At 42.5% G+C, this 17,271-nt stretch overlaps 1 protein-coding gene across 1 annotated transcript; it reads right to left on the bottom strand.

Moving 5' to 3' along the window:
- Nucleotides 1-379: 379 nt before the first annotated feature.
- Nucleotides 380-6,566, bottom strand: LOC117963145 (uncharacterized). Its single transcript, XM_058994948.1, has 8 exons — nt 6,533-6,566; nt 5,802-5,891; nt 5,410-5,519; nt 3,444-3,461; nt 3,069-3,154; nt 2,764-2,864; nt 2,110-2,271; nt 380-597 (listed from the first exon to the last, which is right to left on the bottom strand). The coding sequence occupies exons 2-8, from the start codon at nt 5,832-5,834 to the stop codon at nt 388-390; spliced, it is 720 nt and encodes a 239-aa protein (XP_058850931.1). The 5' UTR covers nt 5,835-5,891; nt 6,533-6,566; the 3' UTR covers nt 380-387.
- Nucleotides 6,567-17,271: the final 10,705 nt, after the last annotated feature.

Here is a 17,271-nt window from a genome sequence, read left to right as displayed (position 1 = left end):
CAAGGCGCTGCCATCATTTTGATTTAATGCAGGCCTAAATGGAAACAATTAGTCTTTAGTCTTGGTTATTCATTGTACTGAATTTATTATTGATAATTATGTGCAATAATCATGTTTCTGACAGCCATCTGAAGCTAAAAAGGTTCCGTGCCACTGTTGCTGAGATGCTTTGTTCCTCTCTCTTCCTGTTGACAACCGGTTTGTCCATAAAGAGATGCTGGGGGAGTGTTAAGAGATTCACTCAGTAGTCCTCTTGATGCAATAAACAGAGAGCACAGTGGTTTACATTTATCATGTTAACACCGAAGCACAGTTTGTATCATTTGAAAGGTAAATAAAGTAATGAGAAGAGTGTGTCTCTGCTGTTTGTTCTTGTTCTTGTTCTTGTCAAGGCAGACCAATGAAACCAATGCCGCTCATGCAGTATGTACTCACCATGTTGCCCCGCTGCAGCTCTGTAATCCGGAGCTGGCTGTTCTCCTTCAGGTCCTCGATATCTACCCTGCCTCCCGGGTCCCCCTCTCCTCTCTGCCCCCGTGGCTCCTCCATGGCGGCTGCTTCAGAGGCGCTAGTCCCAGGCTGAACACACTCACTGTCCTGGGGAGAGACCACACAGCGGCCTGCTGTTCAAACCTGGATAACCAAGGTAAACTACAGCTTCACAGAGGGGCACTTGCATTCCTGTGTAAATACAATAACCAGCTAAAGGGAAGCCGTCATGGGTCCTTCATAAAATATATTTTATTTTAGCACTGGTTAAGTGTATGAGGAAATAAACCAACTCCGAAGAGGATAGATGCAGAAGACCTTGTTGAGGGCTGTTTATACTCGTGAGGAAGATGTTTTTTTCAGTTAGACACAATTAGCCCCAAAGTATTTTCAGCATACTTTTATAAATGTTATTAGAATCAACAGCAGCACTGCAGGAGTCTCACAGGGCGCCTGGCCAGTAGGGTCCGCTGTAGCGTGATGAGGAGAAACAGTCCCTGCTGATTTAGCCTCCCTAACCCGCAATAGCGCCAGAGCCAATGCAACGCTCCCTCAACGAAGACTGCTGACTTTATACAGCCAGGATGTGAACCTGCGCTCCCCTGACTGTATGACTCACCCTGCACAGCACACAGCCATGGTTCGAACCTGCGCTCCTCTGACTGTACGACTCACCCTGCACAGCACACAGCCAGGGATCGAACCTGCGCTCCTCTGACTGTACGACTCACCCTGCACAGCACACAGCCATGGTTCGAACCTGTGCTCCTCTGACTGTATGACTCACCCTGCACAGCACACAGCCAGGGATCGAACCTGCGCTCCCCTGACTGTATGACTCACCCTGCACAGCACACAGCCAGGGATCGAACCTGCGCTCCCCTGACTGTATGACTCACCCTGCACAGCACACAGCCATGGTTCAAACCTGCGCTCCGCTGACTGTACGACTCACCCTGCACAGCACACAGCCAGGGATCGAACCTGCGCTCCCCTGACTGTATGACTCACCCTGCACAGCACACAGCCAGGGATCGAACCTGCGCTCCCCTGACTGTATGACTCACCCTGCACAGCACACAGCCAGGGTTCGAACCTGCGCTCCCCTGACTGTATGACACCCTGCACAGCACACAGCCAGGGTTCGAACCTGCGCTCCCCTGACTGTATGACTCACCCTGCACAGCACACAGCCAGGGTTCGAACCTGCGCTCCCCTGACTGTATGACTCACCCTGCACAGCACACAGCCAGGGATCGAACCTGCGCTCCCCTGACTGTATGACTCACCCTGCACAGCACACAGCCAGGATGTGAACCTGCGCTCCCCTGACTGTATGACTCACCCTGCACAGCACACAGCCAGGGTTCGAACCTGCGCTCCCGAGTGTACGACTCACCCTGCACAGCACACAGCCAGGGTTCGAACCTGCGCTCCCGAGTGTACGACTCACCCTGCACAGCACACAGCCAGGGTTCGAACCTGCGATCCCGACTGTATGACTCACCCTGCACAGCACACAGCTGAATATCAAACAGCCTGTGAGTGTAGCTTTGTGCCTGGTGTCGATATAGGGTCTGCTTTCTCAGGGCTGGTGGCCTCCTCGTGGGTGTACAGTACCTGTGAGGCTGCTGGCTGGATCTCCTGGCCGCTCCCCTGGTTGACTCCCCTCTCCTGCACCTCTCTCTCCAGCTCAGTTATTCGGGCTGCCTGCCTCCTCACCTCTGCCTCCCTCATGGATATCTGCAACCCCAGCTCCTTCTGGACACAGCTCAGAGTGGTCTGTACAGAGACAAGCAGAGACACACAGAGATTCAAAGTGTTAACATCTCTATTCTTAACTGCTGTTCACTGATCAGATGAAATGACCTAGAAAGTGCAAGTGGAACAGATGGAATAGATGGGAAGCAAACTGAGAACTTGTTATCACCTACTGTTGCTCCAGATGCCATTTTTAAAATGAAAATACATGGTGGCAATATCAGATGTTTCTTCAGATACTGCACCTTTGAGGCTCATGAATGAACGAATAGAATTGCATGACAGGTAATATTTTTGAAAGTATTTTGCAATCTACAACCACTTTAAAGTCTTCTTCAGCTTAGTAAAGTTAGACATGTTTCCTTCATTGAAAAGCTTTGTGAATAAGAACCAATGTTTACATCTTAACCTTGTATTCACAACTGAAGAAATTCAAGGTTATACAATGACTTTAATAAAACAAAAATATCAGGAAAATAAAAATTATGTCCCTTTTAAATAATGCTGTGGTACCTTTGTGGTTTCCAGTTGGGATCTGAAATACTGGCTTTCCAGAAACTTGGCCTCGTTTTGCTTTAACAGCTCTTTCAGTCTCTCATCCTTGTACTCGAGATCTGAAACATAAAACAGCACAAAACCGTGTGAGGGAGCTGAACACACTCCCTGATCCTGTGTGAGGGAGCTGAATGCGCTCCCTGATTCTGTGTGAGGGAGCTGAATGCACTCCCTGATCCCGTGTGAGGAGGGAGCTGAACGCACTCCCTTAGGGGTCGATGAAGTTGTGAGGAACGCCAGCGCCCCCAGGTGGTGATGCCTACCTGCCTGTGTCTGCAGCAGTTTGCCAGTCAGCTGGAGGATGTCCTCTCTGGCCTGGTTCACTGCCTTGTCCAGCCTACTGCGAGACCTGCACAGCGGGGACAGACAAAGGACACTTCACAAGAGTTTACCTTAATAAAAGCATAGGTAATAAAGCAGAGGGAAAGCATTGTAAAGCCTAAATAAGTATGGTAAAACATATTAAAACAAAAACTATGGTACATGCATAATGTTACCATGAGAGAAGCATGGGGACATTATAATAAAGGCTGTATTGATGAGGACAAGAATTCAGCCAGCCAGTAAATCCCAAAACAGATTTAAATACAAGGGCATGACAGAGGCTAACCCATCTTTTCGTGCATAAAAATACTTACTTGTCGTCAGCAGATTTCCTTTAAAAAGAAATGGACATGGATACATTTAGTTTAATGCAAGTAAACAGACATAAACTTCTTAAACTCATTAAAGACAAGTTTATAATGCGTACATTTAACAGCCACAAGAGGGCGCCTGTAAGTCATGGAACACAAGCAACAGGAAGTATGATTTTGTTTTTCGATGACAATAGCCAGCAACATCTCTCACTGCACCAAATAATAGACTGATGAAATGATTATATGATGTTGTGAGGCTACTTCATAGCGTTTTGCAGTCCTGGCTCTGATACCGGGCACTGATATGTTGGACAGGGCAGATTCAATCTAAACGAAAGCTGTTATCTTATTGGTACAGACACTGTGCACGATGCTGTTTGACTTGGTGTAGGCTCTGAACAAACATTCTTCCCTTGCTATTACAGCTACTTGGCTACAGTAGGAGTTCATCATGTTTACAAGGGCTGTTCAAAAGCTCTCAGCTCAGCACAGAAGGAGGCTGAAAGAGAGGCAACTGTGTCCAGCACAGTAACCACAGGAAACCAAACAGGAAGTGGTCACTGGGTGCCAGTCTATATCAATAATTAACACACTGTGTTGAGAATGAGTTCAAGTTTTTTAGAAAGGCCTGTAGTGGTGTCTATAGGAATTTAGCATTTTGCTGTTGCAGAATATTGATTGGATTAAAATGAAGAAATAATAATATTGGTTTATAGGTGAGAAATAGGTGGTCCCTTATAAAAGCTGACCTTAGTAAAAGCACAATAAAGTATAATGCAGCAAAGTTAAAGCATGGTAAAGCATGGGTAAGCATCGTAAAGCCCAGAGAGGTTTGGTAAAGCATATTTAAAGACATGGAAATGCATAACTTAACCATGGGAAAACTACTAAATTATCATACAAATTTCATGTGTTCAATTTTCTAAGGGCTATTAGGATCCGGTTTATATCATAAAACAGACCACGTGCAGCAGTATTTAGAGTGTTGTACTAAATTAATGTCACAATACAAAATACAATTGGCACAATAAAAGGGGGCCCCGAAAATTCACAGCATGTTACTTATGTTAAGAGGGAATAAAGGCATGTTGCTCTGCTAACTAATCAACCCTCACAGACAGACAGCAGCTCCAGGTAATATTGGGCTTGTTTGTACCCTTCAGTGTCAGTTGTTATTCAAGACAAAGGAAAGGGTTAAATGGGTAAATACCCGTGACGAATTCGTAGAAAGCCTGAAGCTCATAAACACACAAGTCCTTGCTTGCCCTAAAATAAACAACCATGAATATCAGCATTAAATTGATTAAACAATGGTCACAGTGCAAACTAGCATGTGATACTAGTTATAAACTTCCTGTATAAACAGTAATATAACCCTTCCAACATGCCTCAGGAGGGGAAGGTATATAGAGCAGCCTCACTCACTATTTCTTTTTGTCATTTCCTTATCTTTTTATTAAGATTTAATCAGTCTGAGTGATTCTGAGTTCTGTTCCTCCATCATTGAATTGTAATTATTTTTTGCATCAGGATCTAATCCGCATGCCTGTAGAATCCTAGTTGCCACCTCCTTTTGAGTGCTTCCTAATTCCAGAGAAATCATTTAAGTATTTCTAAAGAGCTGAAACGTTACTGCATCATGCGATTCCTTTGGAATCTGGCAGTACTCCAGAGAAGGCAGCAACTTCGAACATGTAATCTTAATTTAGTTTTATTAGTAAAAAAAAAAGCCTAGAAAGCCTTGGTAAAACTGCTAGCATAGAAAGCGTGGTTTCAAAAAATAAATCTAATCACCTTCAATCATTCCTAAGCTGTTGAACATTTCCCAACCCAATCTCCCTACATATTTAACGAAATAAACCAATTTCATTTCTATAGAGTCAGTCGTGCACAAGCACTCCTGGGCATTTTACAAAAATAGAGCTAAAAAGAGCTCTAAACTTGCAGGTGCAGTGGACAGCCTCACCTCTTTTGGGTGTTGGAAATGGCCGTGCTGCTCATGTAGCTGATGATCTCTTGGCTGATCTCTGCCAGCCTGATAGTTGCCCTTTCAGCTGCACTCAGGGCATCCTTTACCTGTCAAACAAGCACACGAAGCCTTGATGGATTACACAACTAGAACTTTTTTGGGGTTGGGAATTTAACCAAACAAATTAGATACACTTTACCATAGACTAATTAGCCTTGGTACTCAAGATAATGTTTTAACATTTAAAGCGGTTGTATCTTATAAACTGATCCCATGCATGTCCTGTGCCATGGATATACAACACTTTACAAGTCTCAGCTGTGAAATAAACTTTTTAACATGATTTCTGGTACTGCACTGGGTTTGAGAGGGGTGAAGCTGGCCATTACCTGCATGGCCACATCGTCCAGTTCAATGTCCATGTCTTCAGAGGTGGAGATGCTGTCCTCCTCCCCCAGCTTAGCATTCTGGATAAAAAACTACACAAGAGCATTCGGTCACTGGCCATCCAGAAAACAAATGACTCATGTCAGGGTTAAACTCACTAAAGCCACATTTCTACCTGCCAAGTGGAGTTTTATAAACCCGATTTCCCCCAAGAATGGGAGTCAAAATGCGCCTTGACAGTTCCCTTTGATAACATATGTGTGCATCACCCATAACTACTAAACACGCAATAGTGCTAAATTAGAACTGGCCAGACATTAAAAGAAACTTAAGAAACTCAGTGACTTACTTTTTGACTAGGTGTCTTTCTCTATGTCTTCTAGTCGAATCACAAGTCATGGAATTTATTACGTTTCTTTCAGTATTTCGAAATATATTGTGTAGCTTTTATAAATCTCAAGGACAGAAAGTTAGGAACTTCAAATACGTTTCTAGTATTTCAGAAAGAAGGACTTGCACTCGGATGGCTTCAATGAATATCCTTATCCTTATGGTGGAAGTGCTTGTGACAGCTTCCCAGAACTGTAGCCCCTTGGCCTTCAATGCAGCATGACAAGGTCTGCCCAGTCCAGCTGCTTCATGACTCACCTCGTTGAGCTGGGAGAGAATGTGTTTCCTCTCTCCGCAGAGCTGCTGGTATCTCACTGCCCAGTCCAGCTGCTTCATGACTCACCTCGTTGAGCTGGGAGAGAATGTGCTTCCTCTCTCCACAGATCTGCTAGTATTCCACTGCCCAGTCCAGCTGCTTCATGACTCACCTCGTTGAGCTGGGAGAGAATGTGCTTCCTCTCTCCACAGAGCTGCTGGTATTCCACTGCCCAGTCCAGCTGCTTCATGACTCACCTCGTTGAGCTGGGAGAGAATGTGCTTCCTCTCTCCACAAATCTGCTGGTATCCCACTGCCCAGTCCAGCTGCTTCATGACTCACCTCGTTGAGCTGGGAGAGAATGTGCTTCCTCTCTCCGCAGAGCTGCTGGTATCCCACTGCCCAGTCCAGCTGCTTCATGACTCACCTCGTTGAGCTGGGAGAGAATGTGCTTCCTCTCTCCACAAATCTGCTGGTATCCCACTGCCCAGTCCAGCTGCTTCATGACTCACCTCGTTGAGCTGGGAGAGAATGTGCTTCCTCTCTCCGCAGAGCTGCTGGTATCCCACTGCCCAGTCCAGCTGCTTCATGACTCACCTCGTTGAGCTGGGAGAGAATGTGCTTCCTCTCTCCACAGAGCTGCTGGTATTCCACTGCCCAGTCCAGCTGCTTCATGACTCACCTCGTTGAGCTGGGAGAGAATGTGCTTCCTCTCTCTGCAGAGCTGCTGGTATTCCACTGTCCAGTCCAGCTGCTTCATGACTCACCTCGTTGAGCTGGGAGAGAATGTGTTTCCTCTCTCCGCAGAGCTGCTGGTATCCCACTGCCCAGTCCAGCTGCTTCATGACTCACCTGGTTGAGCTGGGAGAGAATGTGCTTCCTCTCTCCACAGAGCTGCTGGTATTCCACTGCCCAGTCCAGCTGCTTCATGACTCACCTCGTTGAGCTGGGAGAGAATGTGCTTCCTCTCTCCACAGATCTGCTGGTATCCCACTGCCCAGTCCAGCTGCTTCATGACTCACCTCGTTGAGCTGGGAGAGAATGTGCTTCCTCTCTCCACAGAGCTGCTGGTATCCCACTGCCCAGTCCAGCTGCTTCATGACTCAACTGGTTGAGCTGGGAGAGAATGTGCTTCCTCTCTCCACAGAGCTGCTGGTATCCCACTGCCCAGTCCAGCTGCTTCATGACTCACCTGGTTGAGCTGGGAGAGAATGTGCTTCCTCTCTCTGCAGAGCTGCTGGTATCCCACTGCCCAGTCCAGCTGCTTCATGACTCACCTCGTTGAGCTGGGAGAGAATGTGCTTCCTCTCTCCACAGAGCTGCTGGTATTCCACTGCCCAGTCCAGCTGCTTCATGACTCACCTCATTGAGCTGGGAGAGAATGTGCTTCCTCTCTCCACAGAGCTGCTGGTATCCCACGATGAACACTGTCATCTGCTGCTGGTACTTCTTCTTGTTCACCTGGTCCCCTACAATCACTTCTAAATGTGCCTGGAGAGACAATGGCAGAATCAACAATGATGTTCATATTAAATAGTAATATGCCCTTAAAGAAATGTAGCTGTAAACTTGGATTTGACCAGAATTGCCCATAATTTGTATATACTTCATAACGGCAGGCAATACTGGAAACCCCTTAACATCTGCATCGGTATCAACATATTTCAGGGAACCCCAAATTAGACACCAACCCAAATGTTTTTTTTTTTTTTTTACAAAGAAACAATCTGTCAATACATGCTAAAGCCTTCATGACCCAAGACTGGAATTGTGCTTTCCAGTGGCGGTGTTCTGTATACACTGCCATTCCAGGAACACCAGAGAGACTATCCTGACGAGCACGATGGTCAATGCAGCCCCTGCATCGAGACCAGCTGCTTGCACTACCATTCCCCTTCTGAAGTCACCCAGATCTTTGTTTTGAGCAATATAACATGTAATAATATAATTTGAGAAATACAGACAGCTCCAGGATACATCCCAATTCTGTTACTCTAAATAGTTTGTGCTAATCATGTTTCATCACAATATGAGAAGCGCTTCTCTAAATATATCACAATGTGATATATGTACATCCTTGTCGCTGAGGATATGCATAAACAGCTCCACCAAATGTCATTCTGCAGTTGTAGGTATTTAGTAAGCATGGGGTCTCCACTAGGAGGACGTGTATTTATTTCTCATGTGGAGATTCCACTCACCATGTCCTCCACAAACTGCATGTTAGCCTGCTGCAGACTCTCCAGGGACGGGCGGTTATTGGCCAGTTCAAACGCCTGCACCGTCTACAACACAAAACAAGGATTCATTTCAAACATCTCAATCTGTGCGAGGCCTTCAGAAGTCCCGCCTTCTTAAACAAAAGGAAAACCCCATTTGAAGTTTCTGGCATGGTGTTTTCAAAAAGGAGGTTCGTCCTCTGACTATCATTTTAGTTGTTTTAGGATGGAACTCCCGTTTACTGCCACCACATTATAAACTCCCTCACTGTGCAGAAGGTATTGGGACTCCACTTGGCCCCACATGTCAGCTTTGAACATGGATTTTCATTAGGCAAGCCATGCTTTTAAATGTCTTGCAATTCCTGTCCCTCATCACTGGCTTCATTCCTGTCAATAACCAATTAGCTGCTTCCCCAATTCACTGCTTTCAGACAGCAATACGCTTTGACCCAAAAGACACTGCAGGGGTGAAATGACCAAGGAGGTAAGGCTGTAACAGACTTCCTGGAAGGCCAGGCAAGTAAACTGATAACTTTGTGTAGTACATCCATGTAGCTAATTGAGAGTACAGAACGGGTTATTTTGTTAGCTACGGTTATTAGCTATTAAGGGTCCTGTTTTTTAATTTTAAAAAGGTCAGATAAGTACTGCTTCTGCTGGCTGCTGGTTATTTTCCAGCAGCTCTTTATGCAGCCTGTTTATCCAGACTGTACCACGTTATCGTGGGATAACAGGATTAGGAATCCCAATGAAAGTGAATGGCAGAGGTAGCCCACTGGTCAGCTAATTCTCTATTGAGAGCTGAACTGTTCTCCAACACACTTTGCTTGAGAGAGGAAAGCTTGATGTACCAGCTACTGTACATTTATAATAAGATATCAGCCGGATCTTACGTGCTGGACTCTCCTCTTGATCTTCTCCAGCTCGTCTCGGGTCTGCTCCTTGCTCCGTGCGAGACTGGAGTGCGCGTGCGCGGTCAGCGCGGCCTGCGCCTGGCTGCTCTCAGACTCCGGCAGCCCCAGCCCTGGCGTCGATTCTGAACCCCGGACACTCATGGTGAAGATGGGAAGTCAACCTTCTCTCCACTGCCACTTGGGATAATACTTCCTGTGCAATCGATTGGGTGGAATAATAAAGTTAGCAGATAAGTTGGGAACCCCTGCTCTAGGCTTTAACTCAGCAGTTACAGTCAAGCCCTTTTAATATCACTTCAAAGGGACTGACAGTAAATAGGGACGGTTCACCAAACCTGAAGAACATCAAACATGGATGAAGTGTGTAGGTTTGCTCACCACTGCCTGATGTACACTAACATGGATCTGTTATCATTGTAGTCTCATATTGCCTCTCTGCTTAACATGTGGCAGCAGTGTGGAGTAGTGGTTAGGGCTCTGGACTCTTGACCGGAGGGTCGTGGGTTCAATCCCTGGTAGGGGACACTGCTGCTGTACCCTTGAGCAAGGTACTTTACCTAGATTGCTCCAGTAAAAACCCAATAGTATAAATGGGTAATTGTATGTAAACAATAATGTGGCATCTTGTAACAATTGTAAGTCGCCCTGGATAAGGGCGTCTGCTAAGAAATAAATAATAATAATAAAAAATAAAGAAAATAACAAGGTGATGGTCCTTGATACTTGCAATCCATGTTAACAAGTGAAGTGAATGAGTGTTATATTTGAAGGAACGCTGACTAGAGCAAAGATAGACCAGACAGAGCTCCTGAATCCTGGCATCAGTTACACATTGACATTCAAAAGGCAGCTTCACTGCGTGAATTTCAATATTTGATTCAGAATTATTCTCTTGTTCAAAGTATACATAATCATTGAACAATGAGAAATGTATGTGTGTGTGAATGGAGGATTTGGCTGCTTTTTAATGTCTCAACAAACTCAATAGAGTTTAATATTGCTTATGTGAAAAAAACGGAATCATTTTGCCATGGCATTTGACGATGCCCTCCATGGATCACACGGATGCTGGTTGTTGCCGTTGCTTGTCTTGCCTGAAAGACACTTCTACATGATAAAGCCAGCTTCCTAGTAAGTTACAAGTAGAACTACAGAAAAGATCTGTAAACAAATGGGTACTTTCAAAACAAACACTACTTATTACTTAACCTAAAAGATAAGCCATCAAATGTACAATTATAATGATTTAAGATGAGCTGTCAACAGTAACTACTCCATTGCACCAACATGAAATAGAACAGTTCTCAGAGTAAAGTGTTTCTGCCCCTGTACTTTCAGTTCCTACTGGATAGCCAGCACTGGTTTATCAATCACTCGACTTTAAAATGAAACAGTAAAGTGACTTTAAATGGACCAAGCAGCAGCTCTTAACCACCATTCCTTCACACACATCATAAACTGAGTGAACACAAGCAGACACGCGTTTTGATGAATGTCTTTATCAGAGTCGATGGTTTGTGTTACAAGTATCAGATAATTCGTTGTTTTTTTTTGCGAACAAAATCTCAGTTGTATACTATGAATTGAGCACCACAGCCCACCCGTTAACTGGTGATGTGCCACATAGTACAGTGTCACTGCAATGGTGTTGTGCTAAGGGCAATGGTAGAACGAGGGGAGGCACGAGTCATTTTACATGCCAATTGCACGGCAATGGTAGAACCTGGATACCATGTAATCAATGGAACACTGTGGTACCGTATCAAGTTCCAGATTCAATAAACTGCTTTCATTATTTCAGAGATAACAAGAAATGAAACACGCAGTAACTGATATGTATTATTGAATAACGTTTTAGTATTGTAGCGATAGTTCCACAAAGGAAACTAAAAGAACGCTCAGGTTTGTAATGCTAACATGTCTATGCATATATTTATTAATAAATTCGTCGAACAGGATGCGCAGTGCTGGTCCATATACGAAGAGTGCAACAAAGTTAACATACATGTATACATTATTTGTATTGTATGTCCAGTTCCATACATTTTACAAATATTTTGTGCAACAACGATTTTTGGCAATACCTACACTCATCCTATTAAAGTAATAATAATAATAATAATAATAATAATAATAATAATAATAATAAACTTTTGCAAGTGAAGTTTAAACGAACTGCATATAATATAATAACAAATATACAGTTGCGTTTAAAAATATAATTTATATTTGTGTAATAGTACAAAAATATGTATAAATACCTTTTTAAAAAAAATTTAATATATCAATGAAATGCGTATTGCGACACTCACCCGTCTCTCTCCTATTTTAAGCGGTATTTACGCACAAGTGACTATTTCTCAGCATAACTGCCCTGTGTGCCAGGGTACTGGTTACTATCAACAGCTATTGTGTGCTCACGAAGCTGTGGGACAGGCTAATGCAAACAGTAACACACACACAAACGCCTGCAGTGCACACCCGTTTTTCTCAGCTTCTCAAGCAGACGTGGACCAAGTTTGACTCCTGCAAGTATGCACATATTAAATATGAAGTTTCCAATACCTTTATTGGTGTTGATATTATTTGTTGCTGAATACAAAGCTTTGGTTTTGCACGGTGGTGGATCTGTTAATCTCTGCACTGCTCATCATCATATGCAATTCTTAAACAGCGAGTTTTTAAAATCAATATAGAAAATAGATTAACTATGCCATGTATAACCTCCTACTGCTGTAAGGAAATGTCTATACAGTATGGGATTTCTAATGGGAGGAGCACTGTGCCCATACACCTGCCTTTGGGTAACAAACGCGAGTGATTGTCAACAGGGTAGATTATATATTTTTTATTGCTTTAACTCAAACATTAAAATATATAATACACCAAACACGAAATATATATACAGTACTGTGCAAAAGTTTTAGGCAGGTGTGAAAAAATGCTGTAAAGTAAGAATGCTTTCAAAAATAGACATGTTAATAGTTTATATTTATCAATTAACTAAATGCAAAGTGAGTGAACAGAAGAAAAATCTAAATCAAATCCATATTTGGTGTGACCACCCTTTGCCTTCAAAACAGCATCAATTCTTCTAGGTACACTTGCACACAGTTTTTGAAGGAACTCGGCAGGTAGGTTGGCCCAAACATCTTGGAGAACTAACCACAGTTCTTCTGTGGATTTAGGCAGCCTCAATTGCTTCTCTCTCTTCATGTAATCCCAGACAGACTCGATGATGTTGAGATCAGGGCTCTGTGGGGGCCATACCATCACTTCCAGGACTCCTTGTTCTTCTTTACGCTGAAGATAGTTCTTAATGACTTTCGCTGTATGTTTGGGGTCGTTGTCATGCTGCAGAATAAATTTGGGGCCAATCAGATGCCTCCCTGATGGTATTGCATGATGGATAAGTATCTGCCTGTACTTCTGAGCATTGAGGAGACCATTAATTCTGACCAAATCCCCAACTCCATTTGCAGAAATGCAGCCCCAAACTTGCAAGGAACCTCCACCATGCTTCACTGCTGCTTGCAGACACTAATTTGTGTACTGCTCTCCAGCCCTTCGGCAAACAAACTGCCTTCTGCTACAGCCAAATATTTCAAATTTTGACTCATCAGTCCAGAGCGCCTGCTGCCATTTTTCTGCACCCCAGTTCCTGTGTTTTCGTGCATAGTTGAGTCGCTTGGCCTTGTTTCCACGTCGGAGGTATGGCTTTTTGGCCACAAGTCTTCCATGAAGGCCACTTCTGACCAGACTTCTCCGGACAGTAGATGGGTGTACCAGGGTCCCACTGTTTTCTGCCAATTCTGAGCTGATGGCATTGCTGGACATCTTCCGATTGTGAAGGGAAGTAAGCATGATGTGTCTTTCATCTGCTGCAGTAAGTTTCCTTGGCCGACCACTGCGTCTACGGTCCTCAACGTTGCCCGTTTCTTTGTGCTTCTTCAAAAGAGCTTGGACAGCACATCTGGAAACCCCTGTCTGCCTTGAAATTTCTGCCTGGGAGAGACCTTGCTGATGCAGTATAACTACCTTGTGTCTTGTTGCTGTGCTCAGTCTTGCCATGGTGTATGACTTTTGACAGTAAACTGTCTTCAGCAACCTCACCTTGTTAGCTGAGTTTGGCTGTTCCTCACCCAGTTTTATTCCTCCTACACAGCTGTTTCTGTTTCAGTTAATGAATGTGTTTCAACCTACATATTGAATTGATGATCATTAGCACCTGTTTGGAAAAATTGTTTAATCATACACCTGACTATATGCCTACAAAATCCCTGACTTTGTGCAAGTGTACCTAGAAGAATTGATGCTGTTTTGAAGGCAAAGGGTGGTCACACCAAATATGGATTTGATTTAGATTTTTCTTCTGTTCACTCACTTTGCATTTAGTTAATTGATAAATATAATCTATTAACATGTCTATTTTTGAAAGCATTCTTACTTTACAGCATTTTTTCACACCTGCCTAAAACTTTTGCACAGTACTGTATATATATATAATACACCAAACACGAAATTATATATATATATATATATATATATATATATATATATATATATTCACCTATATTGACCTAAGTAACACCAAAAAATAAAAAAAATAAATATATTTCTAGAGGTTTATTTTTTTTACCGTTGATACCTCAGCGTTATAGAATTCCCATGTGCAATCAGACTCGAGACGACGGTTTGTAACAGCGCCGCGTGGAACTGCATCACACACTGCATATCCTTTAGTAGTGATTGGAATTTCACAAACATTTAAAGAGTTGCCCCTCATGATTATGTAACTGACTCACCAACAAAGAAGTATTATTAACCCTCTATTGCACGCATTATGATAATAGAGTGAGATAAAAGAATTCTTAGAATTTCTTACTTAAATAGGTCCATATTGCACAAAAAAAAAAAAAAAAGAATTGTGAAATATATTTTGGGAAGTTTTAGATGGGTATGTTACCTGGAAGTAACATTGTGCAATTGAAGAACCAACAAAAATAATTCAATTCATTGAAAACATTTTTTGTATTGCATGTTCTCTAACAAAATAACATTTTTCATTTGCACTGCACTTCTGACACTGTACATTTTATAAGCCCTTTGCAGCCTGGATTTTTGCATCTGCCTCTTGCTTCAGCAAAAACAGGCCAGTGTCCAGTGTTGTCCTGTCAAACTGATGTACAGGGCAATGGGGCTGCAGGCCCTCTTCGCTTGTTTTCAGCATGCTTCTCCTCAACATCTGAGCTTGGCCTTCCCTTGTGCTTCTGGATCTTCTTCTCTGCACAAAGACAAGCTGCAACTTCACATTTGAACTCAAGAAGACTAAGCTGCTCCTTCTTGGGGACTCTGCATTCCTGACTGTCTCTGCAGTATAGGAGCCATGCCTCTGCAACAGTCAGGTCTAGCATATGGAAGATTAACCGATGATACCATTTCCTGGATCTAATCTTCGTCCTGTACAATTAAATGAGAGAATCCAGAAGGTCCACCAACCCATGAATTTGTTATAAACCAGAACACCACTAGGGCAGGTCACTTGAACAACTTCCTTCTTCCTATCCCATCTATCAACAGTAGGCGTTGGGTTGGCAGCAGCAAACATACTGTCACTGCACGGTTGTCATACCATTTTACTGCCCTGAGGTTTAAGCTATTGACAGTTGCTTCTTTCTCTTGAAAGGTTCCCCTCCCTTTTTTCTTCATCTCACCGTCTGACATGAATGGACATCCACCCAAGCGATTGGATCAGACAGTCCCCACACTGAATTTTTCTCTTCTTGAGTGCCACTTGCAAATCTACACTACAAAATCAATTGTAGTAGTAGATCTTGTGGGAAAGGTTCTGTGGTACAATTGACACAAGTTTGAGGACTATGTTTCCACTTGCACCAATGTCAGGCATAGAATTGGACCACTGTAAATATCAAAGTTGTAAACCACGCCATTGCTATCTGAAAGAACACATATTTTGTATCCCCAGCGTTTCGGCTTTTTAGGATTGTACTGTTTGATGGAGCTGTTTCCTTTGAATGGGACCAAATACATAATAATATAATATAGGAAAAAAATAAAAGTAAAGCAATAGTATATAGTAATAATAAATATTCCTAATACAAAATATTCCCTTATGTCAACAGTAAATCTAGTATCTCCCCATATCAAGATTGCACAATGTTACTTTCTGGATACATGCCAATTTTTGTAAATTTTTCATAGTAAAACTAATATAATAATAAGTGCTAGGTATGAAAATAATCCTTTACATACCAATAATTATGAATCCAATTTTTCTTTTGATGAAAAAAGCAGAAAAAACAATGTAGTAGACCAAATACAACACTCAGAAAGATGGCCTTCAACCTTCCACATATTACCACATTGTGGAAGTAAAATAAAAAATAAGAAAGTCATATGACCAAATGGAAAGCTACCATTGGTTTATTTGGACTGTTACCTAAAAGAAACAGCCTGCAACTACAGAACTGAAGCATTTTTATGTGTATTAAGCAACAAAGATTGGTTTGTTACCTTTATGTTACAATATGCAATAGAGGGTTAACATACATCCTTTGAATAAACTAAGCCATGTAAGATTTACTAAAAAGACACCACCAACTAAACGTCATTGTGGGAGAGGTTAATAATATCATAAATGAAAGGGGGTGAAATCACTTCAGGTCCGTTACCACTACTTTCAGAAATGAATTTAACAGACGACAAAAAAAAAAAAAAAAGTCCTCCTCCTTTTAGTCCTGCAGCTAAACAGCACCATCCCCAAAGTATCTCTTAAGACTGGACTCAGTCCCTGACACCTTTCTCCTTCTCATTGGATGTTAAGCAGTCCAATCCTGTTAGACTAACGTGGACGCTTCAGAGTACCTGAAGGAGTCTCGACTGTACCAAAGACGTGGGTAGCGGGTGACAATGAAATCAAAACTCTAAATATAATCAGTGTAATTACGAATAGAATTACACAGCTGACCACCTTAATTTTAAACATTTCGTTTGTATTATTAATACTTATAGTAGTATTGCGTATAGTTATTATGAGTTTGATTTCAATAATTGTCAACACTTTGCTACTTAAATTCAGTTTAACCACTCGTCTTTAATCGATTTTAAACATTATTTAAATCAATAAGGATGCTGTTGTACAAACACTACATCCACAATTCACATGCTCGCTGTCTCCCGTTTCATTTACTGTACAAACATGTAGCCAGCAGTTCAGAAATAACATTGTTGTAATGGCGTTACTGTAAAAGCAGGAATTCAACTGTCTTTCCTAGATATTATAACAACAATACATGCACATTGCGATATCATTTGACGTATTTTTTGTCTGGCTTATTGCCCTTAGAACACATATCATAAGAAATATTAACCTATGTTATTGAGATTGAATCCACCCAAATCGTACTAATTTGGAACCTACTTTACAAATGTGGAAGTGACACATTTCGAAAAAAACAATAATAAAGCTTATTCAATAAATATACATAAGAATGTATTTTTCCACAGTTAAATAACACAATGCCTTAAAATATATGACATATTATCTGGTGTGTGATTTCTCTAAAGTGCATTAACAAGTAATCCAGCACCCCTCTAGTTCACAAATGGTCTCGCTCTGCGGTCCCAGTAGGTGTTCAATGGAGGCCGGCGGTCGCCCCCAGTCCCCTCC

This window comes from Acipenser ruthenus, chromosome 21 (genome assembly GCF_902713425.1).
Source record: "Acipenser ruthenus chromosome 21, fAciRut3.2 maternal haplotype, whole genome shotgun sequence".
In the NCBI taxonomy this organism is placed as follows: domain Eukaryota; kingdom Metazoa; phylum Chordata; class Actinopteri; order Acipenseriformes; family Acipenseridae; genus Acipenser; species Acipenser ruthenus.
This window is presented reverse-complemented; position numbering and strand designations above follow the sequence as displayed.

What these genes read in the sequence shown, in the direction of transcription:
- LOC117963145 (XM_058994948.1), bottom strand. Translation starts at nt 5,834, where the DNA reads ATGGACATTGAACTGGACGATGTGGCCATGCAG. An exon ending in TGGACGATGTGGCCATGCAG is followed by an intron (nt 5,520 to 5,801) that starts GTAATGGCCAGC and finishes CTTGTTTGACAG; the next exon opens with GTAAAGGATGCCCTGAGTGC. An exon ending in TCCAGCCAGCAGCCTCACAG is followed by an intron (nt 598 to 2,109) that starts GTACTGTACACC and finishes GTCTCTCCCCAG; the next exon opens with GACAGTGAGTGTGTTCAGCC.